This window comes from Geotrypetes seraphini, chromosome 4 (assembly GCF_902459505.1).
Source record: "Geotrypetes seraphini chromosome 4, aGeoSer1.1, whole genome shotgun sequence".
Classification (NCBI taxonomy): domain Eukaryota; kingdom Metazoa; phylum Chordata; class Amphibia; order Gymnophiona; family Dermophiidae; genus Geotrypetes; species Geotrypetes seraphini.
In genome coordinates, this window is record NC_047087.1 from 3151902 (window position 1) to 3174128 (window position 22227).

The 22227-nt window shown below is 40.4% G+C and overlaps 1 protein-coding gene across 2 annotated transcripts in view; it reads right to left on the reverse strand.

The window, feature by feature from the left end:
* PMFBP1 (polyamine modulated factor 1 binding protein 1) overlaps window positions 1-22227 on the reverse strand; it is a 561980-nt gene that overhangs the window by 443169 nt on the left and 96584 nt on the right. For both annotated transcript variants that reach the window (XM_033943674.1, XM_033943673.1), the window contains exon 4: window positions 6423-6506. In XM_033943674.1, the coding sequence (XP_033799565.1) occupies window positions 6423-6506 (84 nt within the window). The remainder of the gene's footprint in view (window positions 1-6422; window positions 6507-22227) is intronic.

Consider the following 22227-nt stretch of genomic DNA (forward strand, 5'->3'; position numbering starts at 1 on the left):
AGCAAGAAGGGGCTACCGACGTGAAGCAGAACCAGGTTCAACACACGTCTCCATCTCCGGGCACAACGGATCGACCCCCCCAAAAGAAGCGCAGAGTCATAGTCATTGGGGACTCCATGCTGAGAGGCACCGAGGGACCAATATGCAGACTGGATATGGAGTCGAGAGAGATCTGCTGTCTGCCGGGAGCCAGAATACGAGATGTGACCGCCTGTCTTGATAGACTTCTCAGGCCCCAGGACCACTTTCCCATGCTGCTCATCCACGTCGGAACAAATGACACTGCCAAGAACGCCCCGGAGGACATAGCTAGAGACTTCGGAGCTCTGGGGGAAAAGCTGATGCGGACAGGAGCACAGGTAGTATTCTCTTCTATTCTTCCTGTTAGGGGCAAGGGAAGGGATAGAGACGAACGTATCCTGAAGACAAACGAATGGCTGCAACGATGGTGCCTGGAATTGAACTTCGGATTCCTGAATCATGGAGAGGCACTACAGGGACTCCAGGGACCAGACAGACTTCACCTGACCAGCAGAGGTAAGAACGTCTTCGGACACCGATTAGCCCGCCTGCTTTGAAGGGCTTTAAACTAGGTAAGTTGGGGGAGAGTACCCAATACCAGTGCAGTAAGTAACAATCCTGATGTGGTGATCCAAAACTCCGCTTCTAAGTCCGAGGTAAGTACCCTCACTGCAGAAGGTTCGTTAGGAAACACTTTGTCTCAGATGGGGGACTCTCTACAGGGGTTTAATAAGCACAAAGAGTGGAGAGCTATGTATGTTAACGCACATAGTTTAGGGAACAAAATTCTAGAACTGGAAACAGAAATAGTGAATGCCGACCTAGACGTGGTGGCAATATCTGAAACATGGTTCACAGACTCTCATGGGTGGGATATAACTATACCAGGGTACAACCTACTTCGTCAAGACAGGAAGGGTAAGTTAGGAGGAGGGGTAGCACTTTACATCAAAGAGAACATCAAAACAGCCAGGATCACAGATGTCAAGTACACCGGGGAATCCATCTGGGTAAACCTGGCCAGAGGCAGAGAAAAATGCCTATACCTTGGTGTGGTATACAGACCTCCAAGACAAACAGAGGACAAGGACACAGAATTAATTGAAGACATTGAGAATATCACTCTACGGGGGGACGCTGTTCTGCTAGGGGACTTCAACATGCCTGATGTAGACTGGAACACACTCTCAGTAACATCTTGTGGTAGCGGGAGGATATTAATGGCCATGAAGGGAGTACGGCTCAAACAAATGGTACTAGAGCCCACTAGGGCCAAGGCCATCCTAGACCCCGTACTCACAAACGGGGAGAGCGTCTCGGAGGTCTCGGTGGGAGAAACGCTAGCCACAAGTGGCCATAACATGGTATGGTTCAACCTTAGGAAAGGCTTCCCTAAATCACAAACAAAAACGAGGGTACTCAATTTCCAGGGCACTGACTTCGCACGCATGGGAGATTTCGTCCATCAGACGCTGCAGGATCAAGAAGCAACTGATAATGTGGAAGCAATGTGGTCAACCATGAAATTGACCCTACACGAGGCAACTAACCGCTACATAAAATCGGTAAATAAACAACAAAGGAACAAAAAACCCCAATGGTTCACACCATTGTTTCGCACCTCGTCAAGGAAAAAAAAAGAGCATTTCTTTCATACAAACGTACGGGGAAAGGAGAAGCTAACATTGAATACAGGACTAGGTCTGCAGCAGTCAAAACAGCAGTCAGAGAGGTCAAACTTGCAGTGGAAGAAACTCTAACAAAGAACATTAAGAAAGGGGACAAATCCTTCTTCAGGTATATTAGTGACAGGAAAAAAAACACAAACGGGATAGTACGCCTTAGAACACTGGACGGGAACTACGTGGAAACTGATTCCGATAAAGCCAAACTACTGAACGAATACTTCTGCTCAGTCTTTACCTACGAGGCACCAGGGCACGGACCACATCTGGAAGCAATGTCAAGCACGGAAGACCCATTTCAGAATTTTGAGTTCACCCCAGCTGATGTCTACAGCGAACTGTCAAAACTCAAGGTGTGCAAAGCCATGGGTCCAGACGAATTGCACCCGAGAGTGCTCAGACAGCTGTGCAATGTCCTGGCGGAACCATTAGCCATGCTCTTTAATCTTTCCCTAAATACGGGGAGAGTCCCCCTGGACTGGAAAAAAGCTAACGTCGTTTCTCTGCACAAAAAGGGTTGCAGAGCAGAGGCTGCGAACTACAGACCAGTGAGTCTCACATCGATAGTGTGTAAAATCATGGAAACACTAATTAAACGTAAATTAGACACGATCTTGGATGAAGGGAATCTAAGGGATCCTAATCAGCATGGATTCACTAAGGGTAGGTCATGCCAATCCAATCTCATCAGCTTCTTTGATTGGGTAACAGGAAAGCTAGACTCGGGAGAGTCTCTGGACATAGTGTACTTGGATTTCAGTAAGGCTTTTGACAGCGACCCACACCGCAGGCTTCTAAACAAGATGAAATCGATGGGGTTGGGCAAAACAATAACTGCATGGGTCAATGATTGGCTTAGTGATAGACGTCAGAGGGTGGTGGTCAACGGCACCCTCTCTGAAACATCGGAAGTGACCAGCGGAGTGTTGCAGGGCTCAGTCCTGGGTCCACTCCTTTTTAACATATTCATAAGGGACTTGACACGAGGGCTGCAGGGTAAGGTAACATTATTCACCGATGACGCCAAACTATGCAACATAGTAAGTGAAGGCTGTTTGCAGGATAATATGACATAGGACCTTCTTGCGTTGGAAAACTGGTCCTCAACATGGCAGCTGGGTTTCAATGCTAAGAAATATAAGGTCATGCACCTCGGTAGCGGAAATTCATGCAGAACTTACACCTTAAATGGAGAAACATTGGCTAAGACCTCAGCAGAACGAGATTTGGGAGTAATCATCAGTGCAGACATGAAGGCTGCCAAACAAGTAGAAAAGGCCTCATCCAAGGCAAGACAAATGATGGGATGTATCAATAGAAGTTTCGTTAGCCGGAAACCAGAAGTAATAATGCCACTGTACAGGACCATGGTGAGACCTCATCTGGAGTACTGTGTGCAATTCTGGAGGCCACATTACCGTAAAGACATGCTTAGAGTCGAGTCGGTTCAGCGGATGGCCACTAGGATGATCTCGGGGCTCAAGGGTCTCTCGTACGAAGAGAGACTGAACAGACTGCAGCTCTACACTCTAGAAGAACGCAGGGAGAGGGGGGACATGATTGAGACATTTAAATACATCACAGGACGTATCGAGGTGGAAGATGACATCCTTTTTCTCAAAGGACCCTCGGCCACAAGAGGGCATCCGCTTAAACTTAGAGGGGGGAAATTTAGTAGTGACACCAGGAAGTATTTCTTCATGGAAAGAGTGATGGATCACTGGAACAAGCTTCCGGTGCAGGTGGTCGAGGCCACCAGGTGCTTGACTTCAAGAATAAATGGGACATCTACGTGGGATCCCTACGAAGGTCGAGTTAAGGAACTGGGTCATTAGCATTCAGACTTATTGGGGTGGGTCAGTTGAGTGGGCAGACTTGATGGGCTATAGCCCTTTCCTGCCGTCATCTTTCTATATTTCTATGTTTCTAAATTGAGTAGAACTAACAAAGTAACAATGATTAAAGATGCTACAAATTGAGTAGAACGAACAAAGTTAGAAGTTAGTGACTAACAGTTCTAGAGATCAGTTGTTGTGGGAAAGGTTGCGCAGATCAGGAACAGATATGTTTTGAGGTGTCTCCTAAATTCCCCATAGTTATCAGCATGCATAAGCAATTGTTCTAGATCTTTGCCCCATAATGCTGCTTGATAAGAGAAAAGTTGTTGATGATGTCTTTTAAATTTATATCCTCTAACCGGTTGAGAAACAAACTCCAAGTGTGAGCTTCTCTTGTGTCTATTGGTTGAGAAAGAGAAGAGGTCAGTTATATATTTAGGGGATAAACCGGATAATACCTTGAAGCAGAAACATCCGAACTTAAACTTCGCACGTGCTTCCATCGACAACCAGTGCAGGAGTCGGTAGGAAGGAGATACATGATCAGACTTCTTCAACCCGAAAATCAGCCTGACCGCCGCATTTTGCACTAGTTGTAATCGCTGCATATTCTTCTGGAAAATTGCCAGATGGGTGATATTACAGTAATCAAGTTGGCTCAGTATAAGGGATTGTACCAGAATTCTGAAGCATCAAAATATACTCTAATGGACCGAAGTTTCCAGAAAGTTAAAAAAAACCCTTTCTAACCAAAGAGTCCACCTGGTCTTTCATGGTTAGGCCCTGGTACAGTATTACCCTCAAGAACTTCATAGTAGATTGAATAGGGTAACTAAGTTTGCTGATGTATAGTGATGCTTTAGTGTCAAGTGGGTGTGGCAAGGCTATAAAGAATTTTGTTTTCTCTGAGTTAATCTTCAGCTTAAATTCTGTCATCTATTGTTCCATCAAGTTTAGTACTGTATCGAGCGATGGTGCGCTCGCATCTGGAGTACTGCATCCAATACTGGTCGCCGTACCTTAAGAAGGATATGGCGATACTCAAGAGGGTCCAGAGAAGAGCAACAAAGATGATAAAGGGCATGGAAACCCTTTCATATGCTGAAAGGCTAGAGAAGCTGGGGCTCTTTACCCTGGAAAAGCAGAGACTTAGAGGGGACATCAAAAACAAGGGGGCATTCAGAAAAACTGAAAGGAGACAGATTCAAAACGAATGCTAGGAAGTTCTTCTTCACTCAGAGGGTGGTGGACACCTGTAATGCGCTTCCAGGAGAGGTGATAGGACAGAGTACAATACTGGGTTTCAAAAAGGGATTGGATGACTTCCTGAAGGAGAAAGGGATAGATAGAGGGTTACTATATAGGTTATTTAATGATTAGGGTATAAACAATTTAGATGTTGGAGAACTTACAGGTCATGGACCTGGGGGGCTGCCGCAGGAGCGGACTGCTGGGCACGATGGACCCGTGGTCTGACCCGGCAGAAGCAATTCTTTTGTTCTTATGTTAGGAGTAACTTCAGAGAGAGAGATAGCGAATGGGATAATGATCGTAAAGTCATCTGCGTAACTAAATAATTTTATCCCTAGCTGGGTCAATTGCGCACCTAATGATGACATGTAAACATTGAAAAGTAATGGGGATAATGATGAGCCCTGAGGAATGCCAGATGGATTATTCCAGATATTGGATAGATTGTAATTGTAACATACTTGATAGGTGCGGGACATAAGGAAACCTTGGAACCAGGCAGGCAAGAGGTAGGAACAGCTGATTGGACAGGTCCAATCGGGCAAATTAGGCAGGCAAAAGGCAGGAATAGCTGATTGGTTGGGTCCAATCGGGCTGCTGCTTTGTGATGGCGAATTAGGCAGGCAAGAGGCAACGACTCCTCCACCTTTTTGACTATCTTTGTCCTTCCTAAAAAGATTATATGTTTGAGTCCCATCCATGGGAATCACTGAACTATGTCTCTGATCACTACAATATCAAATCTGCCTATAAAATCAGGGCTTGAAGATCATGATTTTGTTGCCTACACTGCGAGCATTTGTGGCAATGTTATTTTTTGTTTAGTCTCACTTCTGGTTGCCATGCTAGGAAGTGTATTGCTAATATTGTTATTAGCATTGATATCTTTATTACCGTCACCTCCTGTCTTTTGCTAGGGATGGCCACTGTAAGTGGGAAGTCGAACGGTGGACTTTTTTTTTTTTTACACAAGTAGAGCTGTTAGCAATTTATCTCAGGTTTTTTTTATCATTTTGTTTTTTCCAATCTTGCACCAAGCATTTTGGTTTGGACCTAAAGGATGAGGTCCTTCTTCATGTACGGTGACCAGTGCTGAACGCAATATTCCAGATGAGGGCATACCATGGCCCAGTACAGCAGCATGATAACCTTCTCCAATCTGTTCGTGATCCCCTTCTTAATCATTCCTAGTATTCTTTTCGCCCTTTTTGCCGCCGCCGCACATTGCACAGATGGCTTCATTGACTTATCGACCAGTACTCCCAAGTCTCTTTCCTGGGGGGTCTCTCCAAGTACCGCCCCGGACATCCTGTATTCGTGTATAAGATTTTTGTTACCGATATGCATCACCCTATACTTATCCACATCTGCCATGTCGCGGCCCATTTCTCGAGCGTGTTTATGTCACGTTGCAGATGTTCGCAATCCTCCTGCATCTTTACTACTCTGAATAACTTCATTTCATCCACAAATTTAATCACCTCACTCATCGTACCAATTTCCAGCCCTGCATATGTCTAGTAGCACTATAGAAATGATTAGTAGTACTCTCTCTGTCTCTAATAGACTTACAATCTGCAACATTTCCTTCTGCAACAATTCCAGTTCCAGTGGATTTTATCCATACCTCTTTCAGGACATTGCTGTACTTGTTCTTGAGGGAGACTGCCTCTGCCTTAGCAGCATGGAGTTGAGTGTTTGATTCTTCTACCTACAGGACAGAATGACATTCTGTAATTAGAAAAGGACTCCGGTTTCCAATGAAATGCTGAACACAGTTTCGTGGGTTTACACACAACTGTATAAGGCCCAGGTACTGACTGCATTGGTACAATGCATTGTACTGTGTTTTCATATAGTTGTATATTTATCACATTCAGCTAAAATATCCAATTCAAAATACACTAAAGTAATAGTCTATTTATAAATACCTCCAATATGAAAGAACTATTACAGAAAAACTGGGCAGTTTGGATTGCATAACTTTCAAACCTTTTTTTAACAATTCTTTATTTGTTTTCAAATTGAACAACAAGTGCACAAGAGAGTATATTACACTAAAATATTCCACAATATCACTTTGATATCTATACATAAATATCTAGTACATCAATATCCCCCTACCACCCATCCTTCATCATATTTTCAATAAAATACACACAAATTATATATCATATTATAACATATTATGTTAAATTATTTCCAAATCCCCCCCCTTTTTAGTGTGCCATAAGAGAAAAAGAAAAAGAGAAGAGAAGAAGTGATGACTATTCAGTACAATATTTTGTCAATGGCCCCAAAATTTTTATAAAGTTAGTATATGTCCCTCTTTGAATTGCTATTGCTCGTTCCATTTTAAATATATGGCATAATGTATTCCACCAAAAAGTATAACTAAGGTTACTGTGATTTTTCTAGCATTTAGAACCACAGTATTACACTAGAAAAATAAATGTACTTTCAAACCTAAACTAACTTCATTTTCAAGACTTACCTGGTGTGTCTAATCACAGTAGCTGAGCTGATCTGCATGCTCCTGGACAGAGCCCATCAACTTTTGGGGACATACCTGATGATATGCACTCAGGACTGTCATAGTGTTAAACACAAGCTGCTTCTGCAGAACCCCCATCCTCGCTAGGATATCTCTGCCGAGAACTTATCATAGCAAATAGTTTTCTGATTCTTCTGTCATCTCAGTAACAAACTCTCTTCACCATCAGGAGCACTGTAAATTACAAAACCTTAAAAAAGAAACCCTGGTTCATGTAGCACTAAATCCCATGACAAACAAAGCAACACTGCTACTAAGAAAAAGGCATTTTGCCAACATCAATGAACGTCCTAACAGCCACTAAATGCTGGTCATACACAACAAAAACAGTCAGACTTCCACCAAACATTACATTTATCTCTTATATTCCGCTAATACCAATTAGTTCAAAGCGGATTATATTAAAAAAGACACTGGGACAGTAACCCAAGACCACAAATGCTGCCAAAAACAGCCCATGGGGACTCCCCCAAAGTACAAAAACAAGGTTTTAGAGGGGGGGGACCTTGGCTCTGGCTGCAGATCAGAAACTTTTAACATTTACTTTTGGAGACAAGCACCCTTTCCCCCACCCCCAATTTACCCCATAGGTTATAATAGCCTTACTCGCTGTGCCTGCCTGCTTCAGCTTAGAAATGCAGCTAGGACAAATGGAGAAGAACTCTGCCTCACAGGTTGCGGGACAAACTTGGTCCTCAGGCTGCCAGTCAAACTGATATCAGACTGAGCCTCAACCTCTGTAAAACCTCACATTGTGAAGGGAGAGACAACCATGCAGCCAGCTCACTATTAAGCCTGGCTAAGCCAGGATGAAGCCAAACAGCCTGTGCTCAAGTTCCTGATAAATCAGGGACAACCCCTGAGCTCCAAAAAATATTAAAAGCAAGCTGGCAAGCTAGGTGTACCTGAGGGCTGATCCTTTTAGCAGCAGACTTCCATAGAGCAAGTCTCCCAGACAAAGGTCCCAAGAAGTGGGAACCTCTGGGCATCGAAAAATACCCCAAAATAATAAAACCACAGAGCAGAAACACTTCCTAGCAACTTGCTTGCAGAAAAAAACCTGACAGGGCGGGAGCAGCTCCCTGGGAAGGAGGTGCAGTTCAAAGATGATTGAAAGTATTCTGCAAGCAACTTGCAGGTTCAGATGCAAAACTCTAGCATTTAGAACCACAGTATTACACTAGAAAAATGAATGTACTCCTCTTCTAAGCAAAGAACAAAGTTGTACAAATTGTCCAGTCACCCCAATATGCCCCCAGTCCATACCACCATCATCCCCACATAACTCACCTTCTAACCATCCCATCGTTTCTTCCAAGCACTTCATTTTAATAATTCTTTAAACACTCCTACATCCCTTCCAGCCTATGGACAATTGTAGTATTCTGCTGTTCTCTCAAAACTATTCCTGTTTTTCACAAATATGTGTAAGACCCAATATAAAAGACTGTCATTTAAACCTTTTAGTGATCTCCCCTGGACCACATGCTACTGGCTGATTTTACTGATAGCACTGCACAGTATTCCCCTTCCCCTTCCCCCAGGTTACTTCTTCTTGCCACCTGGGTGAGAAAACATTTCTGGAGACCACACTGCCTTTGCATTTCATAAATATACCCATCTTGAATTACCCCCATGCCTACTCCTTCCCCTTGACTATGGCCTAGATTCACACTAAGCTTACCAATCGTCTCCCGACCACTTTGCAACCCTGATCTGATTCACTAACCTTCCTCCCGATCTGATCCACATCCGATCCGATCCGATCATGCAAATGAGGGGAAATGGTATGCAAAAAATAGGAAGGCAGCAATTCACTAAACAAATTCAGAAACACCGACTGGGTTAGACAATTAAAAAAGACGCGACTGCTGAGGATCAGTCGCTCACGTCGTTTCCGACTGAAATAAAATATCTCCCTTGTGCAAAAACCCGCGGGTTAAAAGCGTGTTCTGTTCCATATGCTTTTTGTCTTTACAGGGCTGTGCATAGAATGCCAGGAGTCCCGGTTTCTATCTCTTCTCTTTTTTCAGAAGTATGTTCTGTTCCATTAAAGCTCTCCACCCCCTTGTTTTGATCTCGCTTGTGCAGAGAGCCAGCGCATGCACAGACCATCTACAGACAAAGAAGATGGTCTGTGCATGCGCTCTGCAGGATCGCTCTGGGGTCGCTGTGGGGTGTGCCTCCGATCGCTGCAATTTGCATGATGACACTTTATGAATCGGTTGCCCGGGAAGACTCAGCCATGATCGTCCACGGATCAGATCGGATAGATGAGTTTTGTGAATCTAGCCCTAAGTCCACTTACTTGCAGCTTTACTTTTCCTAAAAAAATCATCAGCTTCCTCTCATGTCTTTAGAGTCTCTGTACAACATGCCAACTCTCTTAATGCTCTTTATTTTAAAAACATATAATCCATACTATCTATAATTCCAGGCACGATACAAAACTACATACATTGTGTAAGAAAAAAAAAATACAAGTCATAATACAATAATTAAATAATGCACAGCATCAAAAAATTAAACTGTTTTCTTCAAAACTTTATACATATATCATCTGATCAATATCATCAATGGAGTACATCATCAAAAGCTAGCTGAAATAAATGTTTTTTAAAGAACTCAAGGATCTTGATATATCTCATAAACTGTCAAAGATTGTGGAGATTGTACCATAAAAACTGGAGGATCTATATTCTTCCAATTTCACAAAGTGAAAAGAAGAAACGTCAAGAAAATTCCTTTGTAGGAGAGGCACAATAAAGAGAGATGTGAAAAGAATATTTTGGGCCCCTTTTACAAAGAACATATCTAATGGAACAAAGACTTTTGGAGTTTGCTCATTGGTAAATATGTGTCATAATAAAATACAATTTACTATGCCTTATGAGATGGATCTGTTATATCTTTCTTGAATGTTTAAATTAGATTATCTGAGAAGGGTTTTTCAACTTCGGTAGTTTCCATCCTGAACTTTTAAAAAGAAGTCTTCCATGTTCACAATCTTTACATTTCCGTTGGATATGTTCTTCATATGTGGTATAAAAATAGCAAGCAAATGATTTAAGAGAGATTTTGTAGCTGGGGATACCCGAGGAATTTAATAATCTGAGCCTATAAAAGAGCTCTATATAACAACAGGGACTTTCTGTTGTAATCTAAGAACAATATAGCAGTGGATAGGGACCGTGTGACTTATGTTATGAGATATATGTAAGAGTTTTCATTTGGTAAAGATTTTGAGAAGACACTGGAGAGTTTTACAATCTATAGAGAAAACAGCTTTAAGGAGATCCTCTTCCCTCCAATTCTATGAAGAGCTGGTAAGAAACAAGCGAGATGTAGCATAGTATTTTTTGAAAACTCTTCCAGAAAGACTTCAGTGTCTGAGCTTCTCTCTAAAGGGGGACCAAGGAATAAGTCTTGGAATTTGGCTCTTAAGACTATTTGATCACTTCTGCTGCTTCTGGAATCCAGGAGCCTTTTGGACTCTATACATAAAGTTAATCTTATTAACAAGTATTACAGGGGGGGGGTCTCTCACATACTCATGTAATTTGTCTTTTAGGATTTTGCAAATGGGCACTGTCACAGCTTCTTGGCAGCAGGCAGGGAATTGAATTAAAAGATGCCCAATATTTATGCCCTGAATTTTAACTCTATCACTAACTTAACTGGAACAGCATCAGCCATTTTTGTTACAAAAATAAATAAAAGAGTTCTTCTTTTGGGGACTACCATACGTTCTTCTCTCATGTGATGAAAACTGGTCTGACAATAGGTCAGTTGACCCTCTTCAGAGTAAACATCTGGCTCCTAATTGGAGTCTCAGAAGCTCAGAGAGTCAGAGCACAAAAAAATATTCCAGAGGAAAAGTCTGTCTTTGCCTGCCTTGACCTACAAACATCAGAGTCAGACCTTAGGCATGGATGTGGACATCAAGAGACCAAAGATTTCTAGTACCTTGATAAAGTTTTGTTTCCTGACTGACTGCAATGTGGCAGAAATAGATTACGAGGTCCTTTAAGGACTCGGCATCAATGACTCCCCTGCAAGAAGTGTGTGCCTTCTGGTTATCCCTCTGACATCAATTAGGTCAAAGCTGCAGCATTGCACCAAGCGAAGAAGCACTCCATCTGTTCATGCTCTTAGGTATAGGGAAAGCAGTAGATTAGCTACACACCATACTCTTGAGTCATCTCAGTAATATTAGAAGCTAGATTTTGGTTTATGTTGTACCCCTTCTAATACAAAGAAGGATACGTGGGCCTCATAGCAAAGACACAAAGGACATCTGTGACCTCAGTGTCATAGTCAAAGACAAATCCTTCTTCTTCAAGTGGGACTCATATGTTGATCTGTCCCACTTGGGAACTCTGTGCTCATGACATTGCATTACCAAAAAGATGTGCTGAGAGTTGAGTCGGTTCAGCGAATCGCCACCAGGATGGTCTCGGGACTCAAGGATCTTCCATATGAGGAACGGCTGGGTAAGTTGCAGCTATACTCACTCGAGGAACGCAGAGAGAGGGGAGACATGATTGAGACGTTCAAATATGTCATGGGCCGTATCGAGGTGGAAGAAGACATCTTTGTTCTTATAGGACCCACAGCAACAAGAGGGCATCTGTTGAAAATTAGAGGTGGGAAATTTAATGGTGACACCAGAGAATATTTCTTCACCGAAAGGGTGGTTGATCGCTGGAATAATCTTCCACTACAGGTAATTGAGGCCAGCAGCGTGCCATATTTTAAGAAAAAATGGGATAGGCATGTGGGATCTCTTCATGGAAGAAGTTAGGGGGTGGGTCATTAGAGTGGGCAGACTAGATGGTCCGTGGCCCTTTTCTGCCGTCATTTTCTATGTTTCTACAATGAGGTAAGAGCCCTCAAAGTCAAGAATAAATCATTCTTCAGGCAGGGCTCACATGGTGAGCTGTCCCAATGGTCTCTATCAAAGCAAGCTCAATGTCAATGTGTCTGATGCCAAAGTCAACTATTCAAAACCAAAAATATGTTTATGCTGCTCTCTTAAGTTCATACGATTTACATAAAGAGGATCAAGGTCAGGCCCAGGCACCACAGATATCATTTATGGGTACCCATTATGGATAGTCCTGTTGCACCAGATGCAATTCTTAAAGCTGATGGGGGCATTCTTTCTGTCAAAATAGCCACTGCAACATCCAATGACTCAGTTTGATAGTAAATATCCCCCAACTAGGAATCTAAGTTAAAAATGTAAGTATAGCAATATTAGGTCAGACCAATGGTCCGTCTAGCCCAGTCTCCTGTTTCCAACAACAGTCAATTCAGATCACAAATACCTGGCAGAAACCTAAGTAGTAGCAATATTCCATCTACCAATCTCAGGGCAAGCACCGGTTTTCCCATGTCTGTCTCAGTAGCAGACTATGGACTTTTCCTCAAGGGACTTGTCCAAACTTTTTTAAACTCAGTTACACTAACCACTGTTACCACATATGGCAACAAGTCCACGAGGGACTGTTTCATGGAACAGCTGGTCACGGAACCAACACGGGGAGATGCCACTCTTGATCTAATCTTCAATGGGCTAGGGGGACCCGCAAAAGAGGTGGTGGTACTAGCCCCACTAGGAAACAGCGATCACAACACGATCCAGTGAAGGCTAGAAATTGGATCACCAAAAGTGAAAAGAACCACAAAGACAGCACTCAACTTCAAAAAAGGGAATTATGATGCCATGAGGAAAATGGTGGGAAAAAAACTCAACGGCAACGCAAGGAAGATAGAGTCCATAGAAAAAGCCTGGACCCTACTTAAGGGCACGGTGCATGAAGCACAGAACCTGTGTGTCCCCAAGTTCAGGAAAGGGTGCAAAAAAATAAAGCAAAAAACCCAGTGTGGATAACAAATGCAGTGAAAATGGCGATAAGTGACAAGAAAGCATCGTTCAATAAATGGAAAAAGGACCAAACAAAGGACAACCAAAAGGAGCATAAAGAACATCAGAGGGAGTGTCACCGAGTGGTAAGGAAAGCAAAAAGAGAATATGAAGAGAGACTGGCGGGGGAGGCAACAAGCTTCAAATCATTCTTCAGGTACGTTAAGGGGAAGCAACCAGCAAGAGAGGAAGTGGGACCCTTGGATGATGGAGACAGAAAGGGAAAAAGAGGGAAAAAGGGTAAAAGAGGAAAAAGAGATAGCTGACAAGTTAAATGAGTTCTTCACGTCAGTCTTCACGAGGGAGGACACAACCAACATTCCGGAACCTGAAGAAATCGTAAATGGAGATCAGGATGATAAACTGGTTCAACTAGAAGTGAGCCGAGTGGATGTCCTCAGGCAGATAGACAGGCTAAAGAGCGACAAATCGCCAGGTCCGGACGGCATTCACCCAAGGGTACTCAAGGAACTAAGGAACGAAATAGCACAGCCACTTCGACAAATATGCAACCTATCCTTAAAAACTGGATAGGTTCCAGGGGACAGGAGAGATTCCGGAAGACTGGAAAATAGCAAATGTCACACCCATCTTCAAGAAGGGTTCAAGGGGTGACCCAGGAAACTACAGGCCGGTGAGCTTGACCTCGGTCCCGGGAAAGATGATGGAAGCACTGATTAAGGACAGCATCTGTGAGCACATCGAAAACAATGGGCAGCTTAAGTCAAGTCAGCATGGCTTCTGCAAGGGTAGGTCATGCCTCACAAACTTATTGTACTTCTTTGAGGGAGTAAACAGCCAGGTAGATAAAGGGGAATCCATAGACATCATTTACCTTGACTTTCAAAAAGCCTTCGACAAGGTACCACACGAAAGACTGCTTAAGAAGCTATGGAACCACGGGGTGCAAGGGGAGGTCCACCGATGGATCAAAAACTGGCTGGCAGACAGGAAACAGAGGGTTGGAGTAAAGGGCCATTACTCAGACTGGCAATGGGTCACGAGCGGAGTTCCGCAGGGGTCAGTACTGGGACCACTCCTGTTCAATATATTTATTAACGACCTGGAGGCAGGAACAAAATGTGAGGTCATTAAATTTGCGGATGACACCAAACTATACAGCAGGGTTAAAACCACGGAAGACTGCGAAGATCTCCAAAAGGATTTGACGACACTGAAAGAGTGGGCCAAAAAGTGGCAAATGAGCTTCAACATAGGGAAATGCAAGGTCATGCATGTAGGGAAAAGAACCCGATGTTAACTTACAAAATGGGGGGGATCACCGCTAGGGGTAAGTAAACTGGAAAGAGACCTGGGAGTGATGGTGGACACAACATTGAAGGCGTCGGCGCAGTCCGCCGTGGCCTCAAGGAAAGCAAACAAAATGTTGGGTATCATTAAGAAGGGTATCACAACCAGGACGAAGGAAGTCATCCTGCCACTGTATCGTGCAATGGTGCGCCCGCATCTGGAGTACTGTGTCCAGTACTGGTTGCCGCACCTCAAGAAGGACATGGCAGTACTTGAGGGAGTACAGAGAAGAGCAACTAAGCTAGTAAAGGGTATGGAAAACCTCTCATATACTGACAGACTGAAAAGGTTGGGGCTGTTCTCCCTCGAGAAGCGGAGACTTAGAGGAGACATGATAGAAACCTTCAAGATCCTGAAGGGCATAGAAAAAGTAGACAGGGACAGATTTTTCAAATTATGGGGAACCACAAGTACAAGGGGGCACTCGGAGTAACTGAAAGGGGACAGGTTTAGAACAAACGCTAGGAAGTTCTTTTTTACCCAGAGGGTGGTGGATACATGGAACACACTTCCGGAGGCTGTGATAGGCAGGAGCACGTTACAGGGCTTCAAACAAGGTTTGGATAGGTTCCTAGAGGACAAAGGGATTGAGGGGTACAGATAGGCGTAGAGGTAGGTTATAGGGATAGGAGCAAGAGGTAGTTATAGAAATAGTCAGGAACCACTGCTCAGGCAATAGGCCTGATGGGCCGCCGCGGGAGCGGACTGCTGGGTGAGATGAACCTCTGGTCTGCCTCAGCGGAGGCAACTTCTTATGTTTTTATGTTCTTATAATAGGAAAAAGTGCTGTATGAATGTGACAGGATATGAGAAAAATTACAAAATGAATACATTTTAATAGGGAACTTCATCATCAGGTAAGCTCCAATGACATATTCAACTGGCTCTGCAGAAAGATAAAACCTGATGTTGACCTGCATGAAAGTGACAAGTTTGAGACTACTCAAACCTTCCAGAAACTCTAACGTGGAATAGCATTTCCCAAACCAGGTTCCATCAGTGACATATTGTGAGGACTTGCTTGTCCTCTGAGAAAAAAAAGGTTTAAATTAAGTATAATACTGAGGAAAATACATGTTGAAAATATACCCATGCCAGATATAGTACATTCTTTGATAGTGATGATTCAAAGGAGTTGGAGGAAATCATGGTAAACCTGGAAGATTTAATAAAGCAAATTGGCAAGTTAATGAGAGACCAGTCACCTTGAATGGATGATACACCGTCCTTTCCTTCTTTGATACACCTCGGTATAGGACCTGCTTCTCTTCTGAGCTGTCATAATTTTGCCATTCTGAATTGTATGCATTGCCTGTACAATTTAAATCTCTGTTCACTACTAGTCTTCTATTTTGAGCTAAGCAAATTCTGTCTTATTATGAATCCTGGGTAGCACTTGTGCTAGGTTTAATCTCTGTTCGCTATTAGTCTTTCTGCAAATTAAATATTTCTTTAAGGAGGGCGTGGCTTAGCATGCACACAAGATGGAAGTGTGATCGTGACACTCCTCTTACCTGGGCAATGGTTTACTAAGTTAAAGATCAGTCGTATCGTTTTTTCAGCTTGAAAGTGTTAGATAGAGGTGTCGGATCATGGCGTGTACGCGGCAAACTAAAAACAAAACTGGAGGGACAGCTAAGCGCCAAAAGCAGGATCAGATTACACCGACTAAAGTTCCGCTTTCAGGAGACGCAACGGAAGAATTGAGTAAAACCGAAGTTATGGGGGAATTAAAACAGATCAAACAGATGTTAAAAGATAATGCTAGTAACATGGCTGAAATGAAGGAAGAAATAACAAACATTTATTGCCAATTGGAATTGGCAAATAAAAGAACCACTGAATTAGAAACAAAAATGGAAGTTTTAGAATGTGCTGAGAGGAGATGTAAGAATGACAGTTTAGCGATTACAGAGTTAAAAAATCAGCTGGAGGACTATGAGAATCGCGGCAGAAAGAAAAATGTTAAACTTTTTGGGTTAGCAGAAAATTTGGAAGGAGGGAATACAATTCAGTTCTTAGAAAATCTGTTGCCTAAACTGTTGCAGTTAAATTTCAAACATCCTATTGAAATAGAATGTGCACACCGGATTCCGGTAAAACGTATGGCTAATCAAGGAAGACCAAGACCTTTAATTTTTAAGTTATTACGTTATCAGCAGGCAATAGATATTTTAAATGCAGCAAAAAGTGACAAGAACTTAAACTACAAAGGGTCCAAAATATGGTTTTTGCCTGATTTTGCTAAGAATACAGCAAATACAAGGAAACAATTCCTTGCAATGAGACCTCAATTAAAAGAAAAAGGGTATAAATATGGTTTATACTATCTGGCAAAAATGAGAGTCTCTAGTGGGGATAAGTCTTTATATTTTGATGACCCAGAGAAGTTAAAGAATTTTCTCTCAAAATCAGAGCCCATGTTTTTTTAGAGATCTGACTGATAGATAAACTTTATGATCTTGGATAGAGGATACTATATATAAACAAATCATGAAGATTTGATCCATATTGGGCTTGGATTTTATCATCTTAATGAGACTGAATATGAAGATGGGATGTGACTGATTTGGGATATACCACAACTAATTTTACTGTTAAGATTTCCAAAATTTAATTATTGAATAATTTACAATAAACCTTATGATCTTTCAAGGTTTGGATTTATTGACAGTGAAGGAATATGTTATGACTCTTAAAACTTATATGTTGATAGTTCAATACTTGGAAGAAGAATTGGAAAATAAGAAGAAAAGGGCATCATTTATGTTTTAGGTTGAAATATAAGTTCATTATATATGTTACCAGAATTTATTTTCTGTGGAAATTGTTTTCACATGTATTTTGATCTCAAAACTAAATTAACTTTAAAAACTTAAAACAAATAAGAAGTTTTTAATGGTGTTGAAAATAGAAAGATTGGATTGGTGGAGTGGTGGTTTGATTCTTCCAGATTTGACATTGAATATCTTTATGTTATGGATGGGCAGAAACAATAAAAAGGATTTATATGATCTGGGAGATGAGGATATAGACATGAGACGACGGATATAAGTACCAATGTGACGGATTATAAGTGCAGCTATGGAATAGATGGGAATGTATTGCAAAATGAGATTCCAATTATTATTTGGCAGAGATGTACAGGACCCTTGGTTGTACAAAAGACTTGCCAAAGAAAATAATACAGATATGGCGAAATGTTAAAGAGGTCTATGGCCTAAGGATATAAAAATAAATATCCTTTATTGGATGATACAGGGAGAGAAGTTTCTCCAGAAACAGATGAATTTGACTGATAAACTGGAAATTGAAAGTAGTGGAATAGCAAGAAGAAGTGAACAGGACAATTCTGATTGCAATACTGCATTGGCGCAAGAACAGTGAAGGCTGGTAATTTACAGAGTAGTACGGATACTTTTGACTGTATTCAGCTAAAGAGGAATGAAATAAGAAATACAGTAGGAACTATGTTTTGGTGTGATTACCTATCTAGCCTTCCTGTGTAAGAAAAGACAAAAAAAATGTATTTCAGGAAAAGGAAGTGCTCCTGCTTCAACAGTATGACTTACAGATTCAGAAGAAATTGAAAAGAAAGATGGAGAATGTACCTGAAGGTTATAGAAAGTTATTAGTAATGTATGACAGTCTGACAGAAACTTGAAGCTCAAATCATAGAGAACTACATTGTAAAAGAGGAACTGTACTTTTTGGATGCTTACTAACAAAATCTTCAAGAGGATTGGGTTTCTGCTGGTGTTTCAAGATCTAGAGGAACTTTTAAAGAATACTGTGTTAGAAACATCTGAAATATATTGCTGGAGAAATAGAGCAGGACCGTCCAGATTTCATATGTCTGTGAAAGTATAGCACAGAACACTGTTTAAGTATAGTACTATGTCTATGTTAGTATGAATGCATAGGGTATGATTAAGAGGTTGGGATACTTTTAACCTTTTTAGGAAGGGTGCTAGTTTTCACTTTGTGGTTACAGATAGAGATTTGATAAATATAATATAGAAATGAAAAATCTTAATTATTATAACTTATAATATTTTATTTTTGATTATGAATTATAATAGTATATGGTAAATTTATTATCATTTAGAGATTATTCGTACATTTTATATAATGATTAATATACTATCATCCAATGGTGCATTTTTGGATGAAATGTTTGGAATGTATGGTGTATGGAGGTTGATTATATTATATTTAAGGTGTGGATGTTGTATTTTAAGGGTGAAAATAGTTTTATTTCTGATAATTTAATGGTGTGGTAGATTTAATATATTATTGAGGTAAATATTTATATATTTATCTAATTATATATATTCATATTAATTTAAGGTCAGGCGAAGATATCATTTCTATGTTATATAATAGAGAATATTTGTAATAGAGTAGAGTTAATTATTGGGAATATTGGGAATGAATTTTATGATGTGGATAAGAATGATAAATTTTGGGTTTATATATATTATTTTTGAAATGGTTGAAGTATATATTGATATGATATTAACTATTTAATTTATTTACAGAAATACCAATTAATTAGAATTTTAATAGGAATGTAAAATTAAGTTTTAGGTATTTGAAACATTGATTTTGGTTAATCTTTAATGAAAAGATAGATGTAAGTAAATATAGGTTGCCCGGGGGGGGGGGGGGCTTTGAGGTTACTATTCCAATGTGTGTTCTTAGGCAGTCATTATATTGGGGAGGGGGTTTGGGAGGGAAGAGAGTGGAATTTCTATGTTATTTAGGGATGGTTATAAAATCTTTTGGTTTACAGAAGGGAAAGGGGAATATAGGGATTACTGAGTGTGCTAAAATGGGAATTCTTTCAGATTTTAGAATTGGAAATAGAGAAGATGATGGCTATGTTTATGATTCAAAATTTTTTATTATTTGCTTGATTTTAATTACTCATTATATGTTTATTCATCATGATGTTTTTTAAGGTTTTTTTCTATAAATGTCAATGGCCTTAATCATATGATTAAAAGGAAAAAAGTATTGTCATTTTTTAATAAACAGAATGCGGATATTTATTATTTACAGGAGACTCATCTAAATATGATTGAATCACAGAAATTAGAAGGTGGGTGGGTGAAGAAATGTTTTTTCGCTCCGGCTACAGATAAAAAAGCAGGGGTAGCAATTCTCATAAATAAAAAAATGTACGGCCACTTTTAAGTTAGTAAACTCAGATCCACATGGTAGATGGTTACACGTAGATACGAGCTTGGGAAATAATATCCTGACGTTGTTTAATATATATGCCCCTAATTCGAATCAACAAGAGGTTGTTACTACCACTGGCTACTTCTAATTTAGTTGTGGCTGGAGATTTCAATGCTGTGATGGATCCTTTAATGGATAAAAAACCAAGTAAAAATATAAAATCTTTAGGATTAGATAATTTGGTTCAGTTATGTGATTTAAAAGATATCTAGCGTATTCTTCATTTTAATGAACAGGAATTTTCATTTTGTTCACAGGTTCATGTCTTTTTCAAGAATTGATTATATTTTTGTTCCAACTCATAAAGTTCAACATGTGATCAAAGCTTCTATTGATCCAATTATCATATCGGATCATGCAGGAATATGGATTGAATTACAATTAGATCAACCAGAGAATAGTAGACCTCTATGGAGATTTAATAATGCATTGCTTGTGGATGACAAATTCTTGACGGATTTTAAAATACAAATTAGTGAATTTTTTCAATTTAATTTATCAGAGGATATATTCATGGAAAATTTATGGGATGCTTTTAAGGCTACTTTGAGAGGTTTTATTATCTCATGTTCTGCTTATATTAGGAAACAACTTAAAATACAATTTTTAGACTTAGAAAAAGAAATTAAATTATTAGAATCTAAATTGATAAATAAATGGGAACAAGATACACTGCACGCTCTTTTAAAGGCAAAAGGTAAATATAATGAATTAGCTTCAAAAATGATAAGAAAGGATTTGTTTTCCAAACAGACAATGTATTATGGAAATTCTAATAAGGCGGGAAGATTATTGGCAAATTATCTCAAAGCAAAGAAAAGAAGAAATAATATTAATGCAATAAAAGATGATAAAGGAATGATAAATAATCAAATTGGACAAATATTAAAGCAGTTCCTGAATTTTTATAAAGGCCTGTATTCTTCTGAGCCTTATATAGAGAGGGAAAAGGATGGTTTAGACTTTTTAGATTTAATTGTTGGACCAAAAGTTCCTGAGCATATAAAACAGAGTTTAGATGAGCCTATATCTCTAAAAGAGTTAGAAACAGCGTTGAAATCTCTTAGAGTTGGATCCGCTCCAGGTGGTGATGGTTTTACGGTAGAATTTTATAAATCATTTCAAAATATCCTTTCACCCCATTTATTAAATTTATATCAGTCACAACTTTTTAATGGTTATATTAAGGGTACTATGGCTGAATCATTAGTAATTGTTTTGCCTAGGCCAAATAGAGATCCCACTTTGGTTTCAAACTACAGGCCTATTTCTTTAATAAATGTGGATGGTAAACTTTTGGCTAAAATTTTGGCTTTGCGATTATCAAAGACTCTCCCTTATATTATCGGTATGCACCAAACTTATTTTGTAGCTAAAAGACATTCCTCTAATAACTCTAGATTAGCGTTGCATATGTTAAATTTATCAAAGAATTTGGACGATCCGGCTTTTGCTGTTTCTTTAGATTCAGAGACAGATTTTGATAGAGTTGAATGGAGTTTTATGTATCAAGCTCTAAACTGGTTTGGTATAGGTCCTGGATTTATACAAATGATTACAACATTGTATAGCTTCCCTGTTGCAAGATTAAATATTAATAATACGTTATCTAAGTGTTTTCAGTTGCAGAGGGGAGTTAAACAAGGTTGTCCTTTATCTCCGTTGCTATTTGATATTGTATTAAAACCCTTATTGTTAGCTATTCAACAAGCAAAGGTGATACAGGGTATTCCTTATTCTGATATTGTGACAAACCCAGGTCTATTTCGGGTCTTACCCACAATAAACTCGGATCCGTTCCTGGTTTTGTCCTAGTGAGCAGGAATGTGCACAAGCCACCTAGGTGCAGGAGAGCGGATCAGGTGTCTGACCAATTAATTAATCAAGCTGACTCTAGCTGACTGGGAAATGGAAATAACAGAAACAGGGCAGGATAAGTGTGAAAGTTTCACTCTAGGCAAACCTCATCCTGACACTGTTAAATCCCTCAGGAAATTTGAACAGCCAGTTAAAACCAGGGCTAGAAAGTATCCCATTTGTGAAAGCAGGAAGCAAGTGAGTGGGTGGAAAACCCTTCCCCCACAGTCTCAGAAGGGGAGTGGTTTTCCACCAGATATAATGAGCCTGTTGAGAACAGAGAGGGAGAGGCAGCCAAGGGAAGCCAGACTCACGAGGCACCCGGGAGAGGAATACCCAGGAGGGTATGAAGCTGGAGAGAGCCAGACTCTTTCAGACTGGCCTATGCTAGAAGCAGACGATGCAGTTCATATCAGGGAGCCTTGGGAGCAGCCAGAGGAGGAAGCAATGGACACCCAGGCAAGCCAGGCATGCACTGAAACCCAGCCATTGCCTATGGAAATATAGTGAATTTAAACCTGGAAGTTTTCTCAT